Genomic DNA, 20,738 nt, shown 5'->3' with positions numbered 1-20,738 from the left:
TTGATCAGTAATAGAGTAGAACCAGAGATATTGTGAAATATTATTACAATTTAAAGTAACAGTTTTCAATTTGTATATATTTTAATTTAAAGTATATTTTTAGTATCATTACTCCAGTCTTCAGTGTCACATGATCCTTCAGAAATCATTCTAATATGCTGATTTGATGCTCAATTATTATTATTATTGGTGCTCATTTATTAATAATGAGTCTTATTATTATAATATATAGTTATGTGATCACTTGTTTTCAGGATTCTTTGATTAATAGAAAGTTCATAAGTTCATTTTTTTGTAACAATGTAAAAGTCCCTCTGTTATTTTTGATCAATTTAATGTGACCTTGCTGAATAATTCTGCAGTCCAGAATATCACAGAGACTCTTTTGCAGTCAGTAAATGTTGATATACAGGCTATTTTATTGAGACCGTTGCCGCTTCCTGCAAATGGGGCATCATCCCGTTGAACGGCCCTGTGTTTGTTTGCACTGCTGTGAGGAGGTTATGAGCAGCTGCTGGCAGCCTTGGCACTGACAATCATGCTTTAATTATACACACATGCCACACGCCATTAAATATGTGCATCTGTTTAGTTTCACGGACCTCTTGTGCATTAGTGTATTTTTAAATTAGTATGGTGAACGGATGTTGCAGCAGTTTCTGTATCATGTATCATGCATCCAGAAACAATCTATTTTATAATTAATTTTATGGTCCCATGTGTCCCATGCACAGATCTTTCAGGAGCTGAAGAGCAGTGACATTGCAAAGAGCTTCCGGAAGGCCATCAACAGGAAAGAGGGAATCTTGGCTATTGGCGGCACATCCGAGCTGTCCAGTGCGGGCACACAGCACTCCTTCTCAGGTAAAAACGCCTCGGTTATCACCGGATCAGACAAACCACTGTTTCCTTTTGCTATAATTACTTTTCCGCCACTTCCCACTGGCTTGGAATGTAGTACTGTGGCAGAACCAAGGTAAAGTAATGGTATCAGATGATAATAATATGTGTGTTTTTTTTATGGATTGCCATATTCATACCTTGAGATCTACAAGCTACTCTAATGCAGTGGTAATACCAGGTTCTAAATCCCATAACATTATAATATAGTACCATGTACTTTTTTGTATTTTTAGGTTGGGAGCACTTTATTTTTTACAGTCCTGTTCCTCATACATACTATTTACTTATTATAATAATTGCAATAACTGGGTAATAACTAGGTACTAACCCTGAACCTACCCCTAAACCTAGCCTTAACCCATGTAGTTAACTTATATTACCCAGTACTTTCTTAGATAAGTACACTGTAAGTGCACGTACTGTAAAACAAAGTGCAACCTTTATGTTTTTAGTGGTTAGTGGTATGTGATCTTGTTTTCTGTGTCTTTGTCCAGAGGAGGAGAGGTTTGCTTTCGTGAACTGGATCAACACAGCGCTGGAACAGGACCCTGACTGTAAACATGTGCTGCCCATGAACCCCAATACAGATTCTCTCTTCAAGGCTGTAGGTGACGGTATTGTGCTGTGGTAAGTCGGACACACTCCTCAACATCTTGCCTGTGAGTTTTAATTATTTTATATTATTTAAGAAACCACCTCATTGCATATGTCATTGATTCCTTTTAGTAAAATGATCAACCTGTCAGTACCTGATACTATTGATGAGAGGACCATTAACAAGAAGAAACTAACACCATTCACAATACAGGTTTGGTTTTGATTTATTTTTGCAGCCGTCTCTGTTTGAAGATTATTCTTTAAAATATGACTCTGAATCACTTTTTTTCAAATCTATTATATCGCATGTGTTAGAGAGAGAGAGAGATTTGGGTCTAACAGAGATCATTGCTTCTGTATTGCAGGAGAATCTTAACCTGGCTCTTAACTCGGCCTCTGCCATTGGCTGTCACGTGGTCAACATCGGAGCTCTGGACCTTCGGGAAGGCAAACCTCATCTGGTGTTGGGCCTTTTGTGGCAGATCATTAAGATCGGCCTGTTTGCTGACATTGAGCTGAGCAGAAACGAGGGTACGTGTCTCTGTTGCACAAATACGATCACACGTCTAGTCCAAACAGTGCTGGCATTGCCACAGCTGATGACAACATCCAGGAATCCTGACAAACAGATATATTTTCTTTTCTAGTTAAATGTTAACCCGACTAACTGATTTGACTGTTATGGCGGACTTGAGCTCTTAGATCTGACAGTTTGTTTTCTCCCTTAAATTGAACTTAAGGGAGTTTAGGTCTGTCTCAGAGGCTCTGTACAGATCTATAGAGAGAGTTGTCTAGCCTACTAAGATGAACCTTCTTAATGAATGAGAATCATGCTGAAAGGATAAATAAACAAGTTAATTTATTACATAAAATTGCTTTGAAAATTGACACACTGCCAGGAATGATTAGTCACAAAGCAGACTTGAGATGATAAATTATAAACAAATACAATAATTGCCTTGGCTTGACATTTATAGATCCAGTGAAGATTCTCTATGCAAGCATCAATGGTTTGAACTATGGGCAACAACTAGCAGCCAGTTAAAGTGAGAAAGAAAAGTGTAGCATGCCCTGTCTTTTGGGTTCTCATTGAGTTACAGACAACAGACCTACTGGATCATTTCCAGAGGTTTGTGTGCGTAAACAGAAAGGCCAGCTAGAAGAGCATAGCAGTAATCCAGTCTAAAGACGGTGTTATCATCGAAGAACATTGCTAAACAGTGATTTGTGGTGAATTGTTGGGGGGGTTCCCTCATCCACATCCACATCAGAGTTTGCCAGGCAGGAAGATCTGTGCAAGTACTTATTAGAGCCGTGTGTCCTTAGTGTATCAGGAAAATCAATGTGAATGTATGGTACGTACCAGCAACATTGTTTAAATCAAGAAAGGAAACGGACCCAGCACCGAACCCTGAGGTACTCCGCTGGTTAGTTAATATAACTTAGACATCTCTCCCTTTCGAGACGCCCTGAATGATCTACCTGTAAGGTAATACTCGCACCAGTGGAATGTAGTTCCTGTAATGCACATTAAGAAGAAGATAGATAAAAGGATTTGGTAATTTAATGTGTCAAAATCTGCAGTATAGTCCAGCGTAATGAGGACACATGATCTGGGGGCTGCTTTTAAAGTCTGACTGTTGCATAGAAATGTGTCCTGTAAAAGTAAGGAAGAGACCTGGTTGAAAACAAGTGTTTCCATCATGAACAAGTTAATATAGACTGGTCTGTAATTTTCTGATATACACTATCAGAAAATTACAGACCAGTCTATATTAACTTGTTCATGATGGAAACACTTGTTTTTAAAGTTGAAGGCTTAACTACTTGAATGTGGTGGGAGAAGTATCAGAATACACTACAGCAGGGATGAGCAAATCCAGTCCTGGAGGGCCACTATCCTGTAGAGTTTAGCTCCATTCCTGAAAAATCGAATCTACATCTTCAGAATTGCTTGAAAACTACAGGCAGATATGTTGAATTAAACGCTGCAGGACAGTGAACCTCCAGGACAGGATTGCTCATCCCTGAACTAGAGAAATCTAGTATTTGACACAGAAAATGAGTTATGGTGTACTATGAGGTCGTGGGAAGAGCCTGGTCAGTTTTAAATGAAGTGAATTGGCTTTCTAAAAACACAACTGGACCTATCTGCCTGAAATTATCAGTGGTTAGAGGATGCCTGTGTCTCAGTGTGGCAAAGGTAATAGCCATTAAAATCAGCGGGTTCACATTATTCTCTGATGCAAAATCTAAGTTAAAACGGTGTGATTTAATGTCACTGTGTTCTTTTTTCAGCTCTTGCAGCATTGTTGAGGGATGGAGAGACACTTGAGGATCTGATGAAACTGTCTCCAGAGGAACTGTTGCTCCGCTGGGCCAACTTCCACCTGGAGAATGCTGGCTGGAGCAAGATCAACAACTTCAGCCATGATATTAAGGTCAGCCTTAAAGTGTCCATTTACTGTACTCTGCTTGTGTGTCTGTGTGCTGATGAAGTATCAGATAGAGTCCATGCTGTTTTCATGAGGATATTGAGCATGAGAATTGTGGCTGTAGTCCTGTCTATTTTTTATATGAATTAAGTTGTAAAATATGTAAGCTGCTCTGAGATCCTATGGTAAAGGTTTAAATGCATAGTTTTAATGCATGACCACTATAATATCAGGGCCTTTATTCTCTATCGAGATTACATAAAACTGATATCAAATTTCCTCCTTATTGAAATAGCCAGTCAGTGTAACAGAGGATAAACAGTCACATATAAAGTTGTTGTCATTAGTGGCGTTTATTTTGCTAGGACCAGAGAACTAATGTGCAACAGAGTGGTAATGAATGATACCTGAATTGTGGCTTATATAGAATAATAGGCATTACTCTTCTATGCAAATTCTGAGCTATATATAGATATTATAGGGACTTGGGAATGGGCCCTTTTAACTTCATAACATCTGCATATTAACACCCTAGCATTATGGCTCTTTAAGAAACCATAACACTAAGAAACACTCAGAAATGTGAACATGTAATTATAGCTTTTTATTAAATGCAGTTGACTTTAAATGATAAATACTGTACTTTACACTAACATTAAATTACATGTACCTACAAGAATTATTTGAATAACATGAAACCCTGTGTGGGTGAATTGGAAAGTTTTGCGTAGATGTTTTGCATATTTTAAATCTCTTGAAGAACTTATGGGTAGATGCCCACAGCTTTACTTTAGCTTTAGCTTTACTGATGAAATAAAAAATCATGTTGCCAAATTTATCCAAATTAGAATTTACATAACAGCTAGCTCCATTTTCTGTTCCATAAAGGCATTTCGCCAGAGCAAGAGGGCAGTTACTTTGACTTTCAAATGCCCTGGAACCCCCGAAAGAAATGTGTAAAACATGTGAGGGATCATTTAGTGTCTAATAAAAGATGTGTGACCCAAGCTGTTAGGTGATTGACATGTAATGTATTTTCATGAAAAAGTAATTTGGTGATGAAGATAAAGATGAAAAACACAGTGAATGATTTAACTAATATCTCTCTCTATCTTCCTCTGTGCTGCAGTTAACAGATTTTTCAAAGTGTGTAAAGGTACTTTCCTGAATGTGCTGTGAGATCAGTTCCGTCTATTTCGTTGTTTTGTTTACACGTTCATTCATTCACATCTACCACGGTCATGTTCTCAGGAATTCACGCATGATTGTCTGTTTCTCATACTTGCACACATTTCTGTGGATTGTGTCTCATGTAAATATAATTATCTTTTGATGCCTTCAAGTCCTTCTGGTCAGATTTTGTGCTTTTTGGACAGAATAAAATGAATGCGTTGGAGCATTATTGTAGTTGCACTAGTCTGTTGCCTCATAGTATTTTTGACAGGCTTTATAATTATTCTTCAACAACTGTACACAAAAATGTATAGAAACGAAGTTGTACCATCAATATTCTCTGTATGATTAATAGCAGCTGCGGCCATGATTCTTTTACCCTATAAAGCTGACTTTATGATATTTGATACAGCCTCTAAATTATCAACATGATCAAACCGTTGTGGAAAAACCTGTTGTACATGATGCACTTAACAAACGTCCACTTTTTGTGCTTCACGTGTCTTTTTGCAGTGAAATCTGCGCTGATATTTTTAAAGTAAACATAAGAATAACTTTTAAATTGTTAGTAATATTTCAAGATGGACACTTACTTGACCGAAGCACCTTAGGTTTACTTTATTATCCAGACATATATATATTTTTTAAACTCTTGAGTATCAAATATGATCATCAGGCTTTTGAGGAAGGTTTATTTGTTCATCTCTCAATCATCACTGTAATGCATTGCATTATATGTTTTAAAACTACAGAGCTTTGATCATAAAGCTAAGCATTTAAATATCCTACTAAGACAAGACATATTATTGGAGATATTAGAGTGACGACTGGTATTTATATGCATTTCATCTAAGTATCTGCTATACTGTTATGAAGAGCTCATTGATTTACATTACAATTAGAACATCATCTTATTACTTTTTTGTCCATATAAATATCACCAAATTGTATATTTTTGCTCAGTTTTAGCACACGAGTGTGAGCTTCATATTCTCTCTATATATGACTTTATGAACTATAAAAGCTTGATGTATCAAATATGATACTCGACAAAAAACGCATATGCAACTTTGTAGATTTTTTTAGATCTTGCTTAAAGTTTTAATAAACTCTATTTAAAATATATATATTTTTCAGAATATTTTTTCATATGTCAGGCTCAGCTCAGAACCCCTCCTGTACTCTGTACAGATTGTTTTTCATGACTGATACTGATTATTTTTAAGTGTTTGATAATCAATGATTTTATGTCGGCTTTTAACGCAAAAATAACTTCCGATTGTTTTCTGTTGAGCGCAGGGGGATAATGGTGTTGGGTCCGAGAGTCTGTCTCTAGTAATGACACCATTAGGACATTCATATGCGCTCAGCTCATAAATAAAATCTTGCCGACGTGACTTGAAGGCAGCATTATTACGCTACACGTTTCACTGAAAGATTTTTTTCTGTTCTCACTCTTGAATCTGCAGGACTCGAGGGCTTATTTCCACCTGCTCAACCAGATCGCACCTAAAGGACAGAAGGAGGGCGAAAAGCACATTGACATTGACATGTCAGGCTTCAGCGTGAGTTCACATTATACACTTTTAAAGTTTTATAAACCAGTATACAAATGGAAGACTGAAGTAGTTATTGAATGCATCTGATGCATCCGGTAGTGTGCTGTTCTCAGTAGAAGAGTGTGTCTTATATAAATATATCAAAGCTTCATTCACTGGAGCAGCTCATTGTAAGTCAGGAGGACAGAAGCAGTTCCTCTCAGATCTGACCGGGATCTTCCGGGTTTATGAAGCGCCGTTATCAAGCATCAGCAGATCAAACACGAATTTCTCTGGGGGTCTAAACTCGGCACTGGAGGGTGAAAGTTTCTCCAAACCCGGGATTGATTCGTATAATCATTGCCAAAATGAAGAACTGCAAATTCTGAGCAGGATGTGTTTTCACAGTGTTTTTTATGATAGTAGGAGAATCATCAAAAAGCCAGTGTTTATTGCACATCGTGTTCCAGTCTGTCGTGGCAGTCACAACACGAGCAGCCACCGCAGACGCCAGATCCTCCCCCAGCATGCCATGGGGCAAGTCATTCACTGCTTTGGTTTGGGACGGCAACAATGTTGGCCGTTTCCCAGCAGTGTGTAAACAGCCCGTGTGTTTAACCCCACGCGCTGTTATTGACTGTGCGCTGAATTAGTCTGCTGTGGCTGAGACACGCTCAGGGTCGTTTCACCGTCAACATCAGCCAGTGTTTCTGCTTTCTGCTGCCTTTGAAAGGAAACATTATTCATTATCTGAGACTCAGTGTCTGACACTCTTTTCCAAGCCCCAGTGAACTGCATCAAGGTCTGTTCTTGCGACATATGCCATTCCTTTCTAAGAAAGACTGGGCAAGATAGCTAAAAAGAAAAAAAGAAAAAAGATATTTTTCATGCTTTTGACTGTATTCAGTGTTGAAATCTACATTTTAGAGCCAGTGAGATTTGTTTTTGAAAAAAGTATCTTATACTCACCAAGGCTGCATTTATTTTATTTTATTTTATTTGAAAAATACAGTAAAAACAGTAATATTGTGAAATATTGTGAAAATGTAGTAAACTCAAATCTATTCCTGTGATCAAAGCAGAATTTTCAGCATCATTACTGCAGTCTTCAGGGTCACGTGATCCTTTAGAAATCAGTCTAATATGCTGATTTGCTTAGTTATTATTTGTTATATTTTATCAATAATTATTGGCGATCAAATAATAATTGTTGTTATTATTTATAATTATTATCAATATGAATATTGCTTCAAATATTTTCAGGATTCTTCTATGATTAGAAAGTTCAAAACCACAGCATTTATTTCAAATACAAATCTTTTGTAACACTATACATGTATTTAGTGTCACTTTGAATCAATGTAATGCATCCATGCAGATTCAAAATATTTCTTTCTTCAAAAAAACATACTGACCCCCAAAAAAACCATGACCTATCCTTTCAAAAAAAAAAAAAAAAAAAAATGAAGGCAAGGATAAAAATGCAATTAAACACACACTTTTTTTTTTAGCATATATAAGGCATCATAGCTGCTTATTGCTTGCTTGTCTTCTATTCATTGCTTGAGTTGTGAGGGAGCCCTAAAATCTCTGCCTAGGTAGGCGACTGACTAGGGTTTGGGACAAAGCCTTGATGTACATTGCATCAGATTTCTGCACTTTTACACATTCAACTATTTCTGAAGGTAGTGTAGTACTGTACCACCAAATGAATCTGGCTCTCGAGTAATGTTCAAGCACTTCACCTGTGCGATTGTTCTTAAAGGGTTAGTTCCCCTAAAAATTAAAACTGTCCCATGATTTACTCTCCCTCAAGCCATCCTAGGTGTACATGACTTTCTTATCTCAGATGAATATAATCAGAGTTATATAAAAAAATATCCTGGCCCTTCCAAGCTTTATAATGGGAGTATATGGTACCATAGATTTTGAAGCCCAAAAAAGCACATCCATCCATCCATCATCAAAGTAATCCATACGGCTCCAGGGGGTTAATAAAGAAAGGAAAAAAAGTAAGAATAATATCCATATTTATAACTTTATAAACTATAATCAGTGGCTTCCGGTAACGGCCGTTCGCGAGTCGAGTTTCGGCCGAAGAGAACTAACCCTTTAATTCTGTTGATGTCTGATTTGAGTTGTCTTATTTTCTACATATGACCCGTGAAACAGAAGAGGAGAATATTTTGCATCTGAGGCTTAAGCGAATTAGTGCCACTGAAGCAGAGAGGGAAACTGTTTTAACTGTTGTGTCCCGCAGGAGAAAGATGACCTGAAGAGAGCCGAGTGTATGCTGCAGCAGGCAGACAGGCTGGGCTGTAGACAGTTCGTCACGTCTACTGACGTCGTGTCTGGCAACCCCAAACTCAACTTGGCCTTCGTTGCCAATCTCTTCAACAAGTACCCAGCGCTGACCAAACCCGAGAATCAAGACATCAACTGGGGCCTTCTGGAGGGTGGGTCGTCTGCTCCTGATTGTTGCTCTTTCCTGTCTCCTATTACCATTTTAGCATTTGCTAAATACACGCGCCACGTAATGACTCATGAAAATGGCTGACACTGCCTCCAAACACTTGCTTCTAAAAATACACTCGATGGCATCACAAATGAGACATTCAGGACTTTTTTTGTGGAAACTGGTGAAGCGCGTCGGCCCGAGACTCAAAGGGAGGGACTGTTTGGCTCATTTCCTGAGGCTGGAACAGTTTACGCCCTTTCGATGAAGACTGTGCCCTCTTGTGGTGGAAAACATCTGCTGTCAGACCTAATCCTCAGTTTATAGACTAACCCCCGGTCTCACAGACAAGGTTTAAGCTAGTCTCAGACTAAAATGCATGTTTGAGCTGTTTTAACTGAAAGCAACTTGCACAGATCTTAAAATATGTCAGATTCATTGATTTGTCTCAAGATGCACCAGTAATGTTTTTTATAAGGCGCATTTATAAAAGCTACTTAAATGCCCTAATTAAACTAAGACTTAATCCTTGCTTAATCTAATCCATAGGATTACAAAAATCATCATGCGTAACTAATGTGGTCCATATAATTTGGATGTATGGTTATTTGTATACAGATTATTAGTGGCATTTGCTTATTATTATTAACTTCATGCACACACTTATGGTCATCAAGAAATATTGGTAACACTTTACAATAAAATTCAATTTGTTAACACGATAATTAACAAGAACTACCGATGAAAAACACTTCTAAAGCATTTATTAATCTCAGTTAAATGTTAATTTAATTTACGAACACTTGATTCAAATCAAAAAGTTATATTAGTTAATAGACCTGAGCTGACATGAATTAACAATAATCAGTTGTATTTTTATGCAGTTTGTAATTCTTGTGTTAGTGAGCCGTGATTAACTCCTGCTTTTGCTTGGTTTCTGTAGGAGAGACCAGAGAGGAGAGGACTTTCAGAAACTGGATGAATTCTCTGGGCGTCAACCCTCACGTCAATCACTTATACGGGTAAATCACAAATCACAATGAAAGTGAAATGAAATGAGATTTTTCTCATGTATTGAATGTGTATTTCACTTAATTCTCAAGACTTTATGGGATCAGTGATCAACTCAACCATATGAGTGACGTCTCATTTATATCGTTTATATAATGTTACACTTGAGTGTTTCATTTGTTTGGATCTTTTTCATACCTTCTCAGTGACCTTCAGGATGCTCTGGTCATCCTGCAACTCTATGAGAAGATCAAGGTTCCTGTCGACTGGAACAACAAAGTCAACAAGCCTCCATATCCCAAACTAGGAGCCAACATGAAGAAGGTATTAATTCCTAACGCATTACCTTTTCTCCGAAACCCCTCCCTCTGAGGAGGTCAGCCAATCAAATCCTGCACAATGAGTGACAGTTTTCTGATTGGATACCGTGCTGTTTCAGTCTTTACATCTGTGTCTGTGTGTGTGTTTAGCTGGAGAACTGTAACTACGCTGTGGAACTGGGGAAGACCAAAGCCAATTTCTCCCTGGTGGGCATCGGGGGACAGGACTTGAATGATGGGAACCCGACTCTCACTCTCGCCCTGGTCTGGCAGCTCATGAGGAGGTAAAACCTTGACAGATGTGTCCTATAAGCTAAAGAATGTACATAAAACATTCACAGTGTTATTACTAATCAAATAGAAAGTACACTGTAGTAAAGCATGTGCAGTATAGTAAATCTTGCATAGTGGATATCCATATGTAATGAATAATAAATGTTGTAAATATCCGCAAGTATTAAATGGATCAAAAATGACATTAAAGATAAAATGGTGTTACGAAATATTCTATTTCTAATAAATGCTGTTCTTTTGAACTTTCTGTTCATCAAAGAATCCTGAAAAAAGTATCACGGTTTCCAGAAATATGAAACGGCACCACTGTTTTCAACATTGATAATAATGATAAATGTTTCTTGAGCAGTAAATCATCATATGATAATGATTTCTGAAGGATCATGTGACACTGAAGACTGGAGTAATGATGCTGAAAATTCAGCTTTGATCACATCAATAAATTACACTTTATTATATATTCACATAGAAAACAGTTATTTTAAATTGTAATAATATTTCACAGTATTACTGTTTGCTGTATTTTTGATCAAATAAATGTAGCAGAAGTCTTCTTTCAAAAATATAATAAATAAAACTTTTGATTAATAGTTTTATGAGACTGAACAATAGCATATTAATAAATGGACTATAACCTTGATCAATTAATGCGAAATATTTATATTAACTATAAGGTCTTGATGCCTAATGCACTAACTAATGTTAACAGATTTAACCTTATTGTAAAACTTTTATGCAAATACTGTTAAATTCATATTTGATTTAAAAACAAACACACCAGCATTAATATAAAAAAATGAATTTTACAATAAACACCTAATGAGCAGTCTATGAGCAAAGATTGTATTTATTTTATTTTATTTGCTTATTAGAGCATGTATATGTGTATAAAGCTCAAGTCGTTTGGAGGAAATGTCATGTTGATGAGTGTTTGCTGTGTTCTCTTCCAGATACACTCTGAATGTACTAGAGAACCTGGGCGACGGGCAGAAGGTCAACGATGAAATCATCGTCAACTGGGTTAACAAGACTTTGTCGCAGGCAGGAAAATCAACCAAAATATCGAGTTTCAAGGTGCGCAACCCTTCATTTATCAGACTAACACATATGCCAGTATTCATGTTCCCTACACGTGTGTGTTGAATATCAGAAGTAAGTGTTGTGTTCTGAACTACAGGATAAAGAGATCAGCTCCAGTCTGGCGGTCCTGGACCTGATTGATGCCATCCAGCCCGGCTGCGTCAACTACGACCTCGTGAAGAGAGGAAGTCTTAGCGACGAAGACAAACTGGACAATGCAAAGTAAGATTTCAAAAGAGTGTTCATTAGATAACGTGCATCAAGCATTAAAGGTGCTCTAGGTGATGTTGGGTGACGTCATGTCTTGTTGACGTTCAAAGTATTGTCAAACAAAACGGAGGCTAGCTCGACCCTCCCTCCTCCTCATCCCGTCCCCTCCCCCTACCTTCCGTGCTTCCTGAAACAGTCATGAACCATTTAGAAAAACCAAACTGGATTTACCCGCCTATCCAGCAAAAACAGAGCCACCTGAATGTCGGTTGAACACTTTTCGCGTTCCTTCTCCTTTTCCCTATTCTTTGTTATTTGTTCATCTGAACGTCGTCTCTTTGGTCGTGTGTCGGCCATATCAAAATTCTCAAGAATATACTATTTTAAAGTTAGTCGTTGTCTAGGACATCTCTCCTCTAGCTAACTTCCCTCTTCATGCTTCTCTCTCCTCCACCCCCCCACACCCTTCATGTGCACGCGCACTAACCCCCACCGCCAAATCATTCTGGTCGGCTATTGGCTGGAACACTGTTTGTTATGTTTCGTGGCCAAGGCTGGGCCAGTTTGTTTTTCTTGCCGTTTTTTTTCTGTTCTTTGCTTAGAAGTAGAAAGGAGTTAGAAATACGTGAGCAGCGATATTCTGTTAGCTAACATCGCCAAACCCGCCCACGATGCTGAAAGCGACATTTAGATGATTATGCAAATATGTGCTGTGCACTTTCCTCTCAATAACAAAATAAACACAATAGAAATGACAGCATTGAGAAAACAGCAGTTCAGAAAGCATCTGATTGTAGATAACAATGGCATCCACTGTTATGATAGTTTGATTATAAAGTATATTTGAGACTATAGACTATATAGATCTGATTATGTGAGACTGAAGTTAAATGAATCCCTTTTCTTTGTATGACACATTGAGATTACAGTACAGAATGGCTCTTATCCTGAACATTGTATAAGCATTCGTTTCGTGTGTCACCGAACGGAAGAGAGGCTCTCAGGAGCGCGTAAACATCACATGCTTTTCATTTTACCAGCAAAACCATCCCGAGTCCTTCACTTAAAAATCAGTCTGCAGGCTTTCATAGACAACATTGGAAGTCGGGGAAGGTTCTGTTTTTTAAGTTTAGTTACAAGCTGTTCCCACATTAGCAATAACACAGCGATTAACATATGGAAAGGTTCTCAAATACAGGTGTAAATGTATGAAGAAAAGTATATATATGCGTTGAGATCTATTAATCGTGGATATTATAAATGACACACCCATGAAGAAGTCTTTAGGTCTGTGTAATGTTTCCCAGGATAGTGAGGTTCTGTGTGTCCGTCTCTTGCAGGTTTGCCGTGTCCATGGCCAGGAAGATCGGGGCTCGTGTCTACGCTCTGCCTGATGATCTAGTGGAGGTCAAACCCAAGATGGTCATGACCGTGTTCGCGTGTCTAATGGGCCGAGGGATGAAGAGGGCGTAACGCGGGACCCTGCGGACAATCAAGCGCTGATGTCCTACCCCAAAAGCCATTTTGCTGGTTGAAAGGCTTCTGGTTCAGTAAATTTATTACAACCACAATAAAAAATGGCAACAGATGTTAAAGAATCATGCTTAAGTTTGGCAGGACATCAAAGTTGAAATGGGCTTGAAGTTTATGGAAAGGGAGGGTCGGTTCTTTTAGACCAAAACAATTACGATTCCATCTGCGAAAGGGACAAATTAAAACCAAATTTTATTGTCAGTGAAATGCAAGATGACTAAAGCATTGGATCTAAACCATGTCGGACTCTGCTTTGCAATACTCTATTTACATAATCGATAAAGGAAGAATGTACGAGTGCTAGCTGTAGGTTCAGCTTTGGACATTTAGAGTCACGACTGGCCTTACTAGATGCAGTATTGCCTCTATGCAGAACATGATTGTGTTTGAACCATTGAATTGGACCGCTTGTTTTCCTTATGTTTTACACACGTTACGGAATTTGCCAGAAACTTTCCAGCGAGACACTTAAACGCATTCCATAGTTGTGTACTATTTGTCTTATGTATATGTATACTCAAAAAGGCTTTTTACATTCAAGAGACATCCAAACAGAATGAACTATGCATGATCTATCTATATTTTTTATTTAAAACAATACACTCCTCAGAAAAAAACATCTTTAAAAGCTTTAAGCATTAACCAATCCATGCTGTACGTTAAATGCAAAGATGACAAATAAACGCTGACGCAGAGGAAGGTCATCACGTGTGGTCAGTGTCAAACCTGTTACCGTCGGTTGATGGTGAGGGACTGTTTCCGGGAATGAAACTGGAAGTGTCTGGTCATACGACAGCATGTTATCTGTGGACCGAAGCAGCTGACACCAAATGTCTGTAACTGAAAAACATCATTAAAATAAAGCAGAAAATGCAACTGTGCATAGCATTACTCTTCTGTATTCTTTCCTTCTCTTTTTTCCATAAACAGTTTTGTGCTCTAGGTTGATGTGAACACAGAGGGGTCAAATTGAAAATCACTTTATTTGTTTGTCATTTTAGAATATTAACACCGTAAAGTTATGATGTAAAATTTTACATTTTACAATTCTTCACAAGCGTTATAGGTCATGAACCAAACCAAACAGCTACGAGGAGAAGCATAACATTACGAACTTTGATTTGAAGAGGCTAAAGATCTATTTTGGCGTGTTTCGATTGTGGCGAACAGCATCAAATGTAGTTTTTACCACAAATTCTGCTTTTAAACCTGATTATTTTACTAATAAGTTGAAATAATGCAGGCTGACGGCTTCAACAGATTAACAACTTCGTAGCTCACCTTGGGGCTGTAATGGTTTACAAGTTATCGTTAAAATAAATATCCCTGTGGAGAAAATGAATGGAGCGCTTTCATTGCTTAGTTACTCATTACTTGATAGGACGGCCAAAAGTTAAGACTTTTACTTTTGTAAAACATACTTTCCCTTCATAGGAATCCAATAGGGCCATAGGTCTCCTGAGGTAAAAGGGCCTTTTGATTTTATCGCGGTGAATTTTTTTCCTGATTCATAAGTTAATTTTGTAGAATGACAAATTATCTCACAGTTAATTAATATGATGCATAAATATAATGATAAGCCCTAAAATTTGCAAAAATATTTAGAGACAAAAGACTTTTAAAATAGCCCCACATCATCACATAGCCTTCACCATACCTAGAGATTGGTATGGTTTTATTTCAGTTAGCCTAAAAGCTAGTTTGATTTGCATTGAGAGATGATCTTATGGAAAGTACCCCATGCCAATCTCTAGGTATGGTGAAGGCTATGTGATGATGTGGGGCTATTTTAATTCCAAAGGCCAAGGGAACTTTATCAGGATGCATAGTATCCTAAACAAAAAATGTAAAAAAATACTTAAAAATAAAAATCTGCCTGCCTCTATGGGAATTTAACATAGGGGTGTCCAAACTTATGCACCCTGTATTTTAAGGAAGAACATTTATTTATTTACGATACATTATTCATTCACAAAGAAAATTGGTGTCCTTAAAGGTTGGATTTTTCCTAATTTTTTAAATTAAGGCATTAAGTTCAATTTCCAAAAGATGATTTTTTTATTCCTCTTTTTAGTCAACTTTAGCATGGGTGTCTAAACTTATGCATAGCACTGTAAGCTTTGAAATGATTTGGAAAAACTTTTTTTTGTAAAAACCTGTGTTCCCTACATCTCTAAAAAGATAATCAAATTAACTCTTGAGTATTATCAACTGATACTATTAAGATTTTAACAAGTACAAGGTGAGGCTACCATGAACATAAATTAGCATATCACATGTAAAAAGGAGCTCCTCCTGTCTTGGTTGATGCCTGAATCGCAATCAGATTAAGGCCTAGTCCACAGGTACAAGGGTATTTTTATAAACAGAGTTTTCCCTCCTTTATTAAAAAAAAAATCACGTCCACATGAAAACGCAAAAACACGCTATTAAGCGCTGTCAAGAGCATGCCAAACCAACAGGTGGCGATATAACCTGTAAAGCCATGTTGGCCAATCAGAAGCCTAAAAAGGTAATTACCAGTTCTGATAGGCCAACAACAAGTTGTCATAAGCAGAGACCTGCGTAGTATTGCATTCTGACGCCTCTGTTCCGCAATATAATGGGAGAACTGTGCATGTATGTTATAAGGCCTGTTAGCACAGTTATTAGCAGCAATATTTTGGCTATGTCCGCCATTGCACAGACTCGCCTCATGTAAACAAAGGAGACTGCGGCGCACAATCTGATGTCAAAAAAAGGAGATAACAGCGCACACTCCGACGTCACAAGCCGGTTTCACCAGCTACACTGCAACACTGCAACCGGAGTTTCTGAAAATCTTCACCTTGGCAGGAGTTTTCAAAAATGTTTGGTTTCAGTGACCTGATACTGCGTTTGCGTGTGGACAAATGGCCAAACTTCAGTAGAAAAAGCTGCGGTTTTTAAAATTCCTGTGTTCGTGTGGACAGGGCCTAAGTTAAGTCATTGTGTCACTGTGATTAAGATTAAGTAGACCAGGGACGAATCAGTGACCAGGCAGTACTCATATTATAAAAACATAACATTTGATTGGTTCAAACCTAAAACCATGTGATGTCCATTCCAATGGACACAGGGTCTGAAGGGGTTAGAGGACTGTTAGGTCTGTTTCATTTTGGAAATGACTATACTAACATTCTAGCTCCAAGATTTACATACATACATAGTCAAAAGTGGAAGGATGTCAGATCAGGCCCTTGAGGTGGTGGAGCAGGGAGCCAGGGTAGAGCTGGAGACCACCCGGCAGAGCATTTGTGTTTACCATTTTGAGACCAATCACTAATTTCCCATTAATGACCCAATTTGTACCCACATAGGAAGCCCACCTGAGTTTACCCAAGTGGGAACTACATGGTTGAACAAGGTAGGTTGCACATCTATTTACCCATTCTGAAACCATATACTGATTACCTACCTGTGCACTGCCTAGGAACCATGTAGGTAGCCTATACTGTCAAGGTTTGGGTTGATGAAAGAAGTGAGGACTCAAATGCAGAGTAACAGATTTTTATTAATTATAAAAATAAAACAAAACCAAACAAAAACTACCCCATGGGGGAAACAAGACAGGCAGCAAGACTTAACAAGAACTGAACTTGGCAGGAACAGGAAACATGAGTACCTTAGACAATGGACCAGCACAGGACTGTAAACACAAGGGGTCTCATTCATGAAACATTCGTAAATATACGAGTAAATATGTGAGTGATTTGCGCGTAAATAGACATTCCCGAAAATTCTTCTCCTGATTCACAAATACTTCGTAAACGTCAGATTTGATATTGAAATGTGTGTGTGTGTTAATGAATTCCAATCAGTCGTAAATGGGACGCGCGTGCACGCTCATTCTCAATTACCATAAATCCCACCCATTAAAACCGACTGACAACTATATATGGGCATCATAATTATGACACCAAACGAAGGATTTCAACATGTCTTCTCAAAAGCGAATGAAGAAGAGAAATTTCTCAGATGCAGAAATTGAAGTTTTATTATCAGAAGTTCATTCAAAACGCCACATTTTATTTTCAAGCGTACATAGTGGCGTATCAGGTCCTAAAAAAAAGGATTTTTGGCAGCATATTACAGATGCAGTTAATGGAGTTTCATCTGTTAATCGAACAGTCCCAGAAGTGAAAAGAAAATGGTTCGACATGAAGCTTGGCTGCAACACTTGTGACTTGCGGAATTGTAAAAAAAAAAAACAAAAAAAAAAACAGCTTGAATATAAAAAAAAGAAAAAGACTTGCGGACTTGTGTTCCGTTTGCACTGCAGATGCTATTACTGGCTCTCCTCTCGTGATAAAAGTAAAAAGAAAAACCGTATGTAATAACTATATATAATATTTTTTCAAAATGCTGTGTAAATATGTACCCGATTAAGGTGAATTAAAAAGCAGCCTTATTAATGAGCAAAACGTTCGGATGTTAAACGCACTATTTATGCGTGGCTGGGAGCAGGTGTAGATTTCTTTCGTACCAACTAACATTTGGAAAATACGAACATTTTAATGAATCCGAAAATTTACACCAGAACCACTTTACACACGATTTACACAAAAATTCGTTCTGCTCATGTTTCATGAATGAGACCCAAGGAGAATATATAGGCAAGCAAACAAAAGAGGGTAACGAGGGAAGGCAATTAACCAGATAATCAGGTAACAAGATGGACGGGGTTAGACAATTGACAGGAGAGCACATGGCACAAAGAAACACATGACAAGCCATGTGCTCACACCAAACAGGACTAAAACACAAGCACATGGCCAATGAAAACAATCACAAGCCATGTGCTCACACAAAACGAGACATGAACACACAGCTAATGAGACCTCATAAGCTGTGTGTTCACACAAAACATGACAAGAAAGCACGCAGCCAGTGAAAAACACTGCGTGCAACACAGCACAAGACATGAAAGCACTCGGCGATGTAAACATGAACTACACTACACAAAGCACAACAAACACACGGACAGAAGAGCGTACGGCCCGAGCGAACTCGAAACCGCACGCTAACACAACAAGACAGAACGCACGAGAATGAGCAAATACACAACAGACGACAAACACACAGAGCATGAATGTCCGAATCCCGACACAAAACCAAACTAGACCGAAAGTGCCGGGATCCGAACACCTTGCCCCGCTCACAAGACAATACACATGGACAGAAGATCGCACGGCTCGAGCACGCTCAAAACCGTGCGCTCACACACAGACAAGACAATACAGGAGTGTCAGGGCTCTGTCACAAAACCAAGAATAAACTAGACAGAAGTGACAGAACCCTGACATACACTCACCTAAAGGATTATAGGAACACCATACTAATACTGTGTTTGACCCCCTTTCGCCTTCAGAACTGCCTTAATTCTACGTGGCATTGATTCAACAAGGTGCTGAAAGCATTCTTTAGAAATGTTGGCCCATATTGATAGGATAGCATCTTGCAGTTGATGGAGATTTGTGGGATGCACATCCAGGGCACGAAGCTCCCGTTCCACCACATCCCAAAGATGTTCTATTGGGTTGAGATCTGGTGACTGTGGGGGCCATTTTAGTACAGTGAACTCATTGTCATGTTCAAGAAACCAATTTGAAATGATTCGAGCTTTGTGACATGGTGCATTATCCTGCTGGAAGTAGCCATCAGAGGATGGGTACATGGTGGTCATAAAGGGATGGACATGGTCAGAAACAATGCTCAGGTAGGCCGTGGCATTTAAACGATGCCCAGTTGGCACTAAGGGGCCTAAAGTGTGCCAAGAAAACATCCCCCACACCATTACACCACCACCACCAGCCTGCACAGTGGTAACAAGGCATGATGGATCCATGTTCTCATTCTGTTTACGCCAAATTCTGACTCTACCATCTGAATGTCTCAACAGAAATCGAGACTCATCAGACCAGGCAACATTTTTCCAGTCTTCAACTGTCCAATTTTGGTGAGCTCGTGCAAATTGTAGCCTCTTTTTCCTATTTGTAGTGGAGATGAGTGGTACCCAGTGGGGTCTTCTGCTGTTGTAGCCCATCTGCCTCAAGGTTGTGCGTGTTGTGGCTTCACAAATGCTTTGCTGCATACCTCGGTTGTAACGAGTGGTTATTTCAGTCAAAGTTGCTCTTCTATCAGCTTGAATCAGTCGGCCCATTCTCCTCTGACCTCTAGCATCAACAAGGCATTTTCGCCCACAGGACTGCCGCATACTGGATGTTTTTCCCTTTTCACACCATTCTTTGTAAACCCTAGAAATGGTTGTGCGTGAAAATCCCAGTAACTGAGCAGATTGTGAAATACTCAGACCGGCCCGTCTGGCACCAACAACCATGCCACGCTCAAAATTGCTTAAATCACCTTTCTTTCCCATTCTGACATTCAGTTTGGAGTTCAGGAGATTGTCTTGACCAGGACCACACCCCTAAATGCATTGAAGCAACTGCCATGTGATTGGTTGATTAGATAATTGCATTAATGAGAAATTGAACAGGTGTTCCTGATAATCCTTTAGGTGAGTGTATATGTCAAACCTATTTGTTAAATCCAACTGGGCCCCATTTGTGTGAGCCCATACAATTATTTCTCATTAGTCACCCAACTTGTACCCACATAGGGACAACATGGTTGACCCAAATAGACCCCAGATAAAATGCCCACCAATTTATCAAAAAAAATAACCCATGTGGGTCCCACATACACATGTTGGCTGGGAGGGCAGAGCTGGAGACCACCATGGTGGAGCCGGCAGAGATGGAGACCACGACGGGGCCGTTGGGGCTGGACAGCTGGAACAGAGAGAGAGAGTCCAGAGAGATCAGGGATGGCTTTAGTGGGCATGACGGTGTAACAAGTTAGCTCAAAGGGGAAATATTAATAATAACTCATAACTTGTTATGATTAATTATTAATATTTGGGTCAGTTAATTGGATTAACTTGATGTAGCTAAATTAATATTACAATCAATTAATCAGTTCGTCCAACGAACTCTTTTGATTATTCATTTATTCTAAAGAAAAGCGTCTTTCATGGCCACCGAAAAATAATTATTTCTTAGCATGTACAGCGCTTAGAGCATGTAACAAGATCAAGATCGTAAAATAGATATTTATTTATTAATAAAATTAGAAAATTATTTCTGGAGAATCATGTGACTGAAGTAAT

At 38.6% G+C, this 20,738-nt stretch overlaps 1 protein-coding gene across 5 annotated transcripts in view; it reads left to right on the top strand.

Moving 5' to 3' along the window:
- pls3 (plastin 3 (T isoform)) overlaps positions 1–14,440 on the top strand; it is a 32,174-nt gene extending 17,734 nt beyond the window's left edge. For 4 of the 5 annotated variants that reach the window (XM_084429991.1, XM_084429993.1, XM_084429990.1 and 1 more), the window contains exons 4-16: positions 735–864; positions 1,398–1,530; positions 1,630–1,711; positions 1,866–2,031; positions 3,799–3,941; positions 6,578–6,673; positions 8,907–9,102; positions 10,045–10,123; positions 10,319–10,436; positions 10,583–10,716; positions 11,677–11,800; positions 11,904–12,028; positions 13,357–14,440. In XM_084429991.1, the coding sequence (XP_084286117.1) occupies positions 735–864; positions 1,398–1,530; positions 1,630–1,711; positions 1,866–2,031; positions 3,799–3,941; positions 6,578–6,673; positions 8,907–9,102; positions 10,045–10,123; positions 10,319–10,436; positions 10,583–10,716; positions 11,677–11,800; positions 11,904–12,028; positions 13,357–13,489 (1,659 nt within the window). In that variant the 3' untranslated portion in view covers positions 13,490–14,440. Of the gene's footprint in view, positions 1–734; positions 865–1,397; positions 1,531–1,629; positions 1,712–1,865; positions 2,032–3,798; positions 3,942–5,064; positions 5,092–6,577; positions 6,674–8,906; positions 9,103–10,044; positions 10,124–10,318; positions 10,437–10,582; positions 10,717–11,676; positions 11,801–11,903; positions 12,029–13,356 lie in introns of all 5 variants that reach the window. The other variant, XM_084429994.1, reaches the window with a different exon arrangement.
- Positions 14,441–20,738: the final 6,298 nt, after the last annotated feature.

Source organism: Rutilus rutilus (genome assembly GCF_951802725.1).
Source record: "Rutilus rutilus genome assembly, chromosome: 14".
In the NCBI taxonomy this organism is placed as follows: Eukaryota; Metazoa; Chordata; class Actinopteri; order Cypriniformes; family Leuciscidae; genus Rutilus; species Rutilus rutilus.
This window is presented reverse-complemented; position numbering and strand designations above follow the sequence as displayed.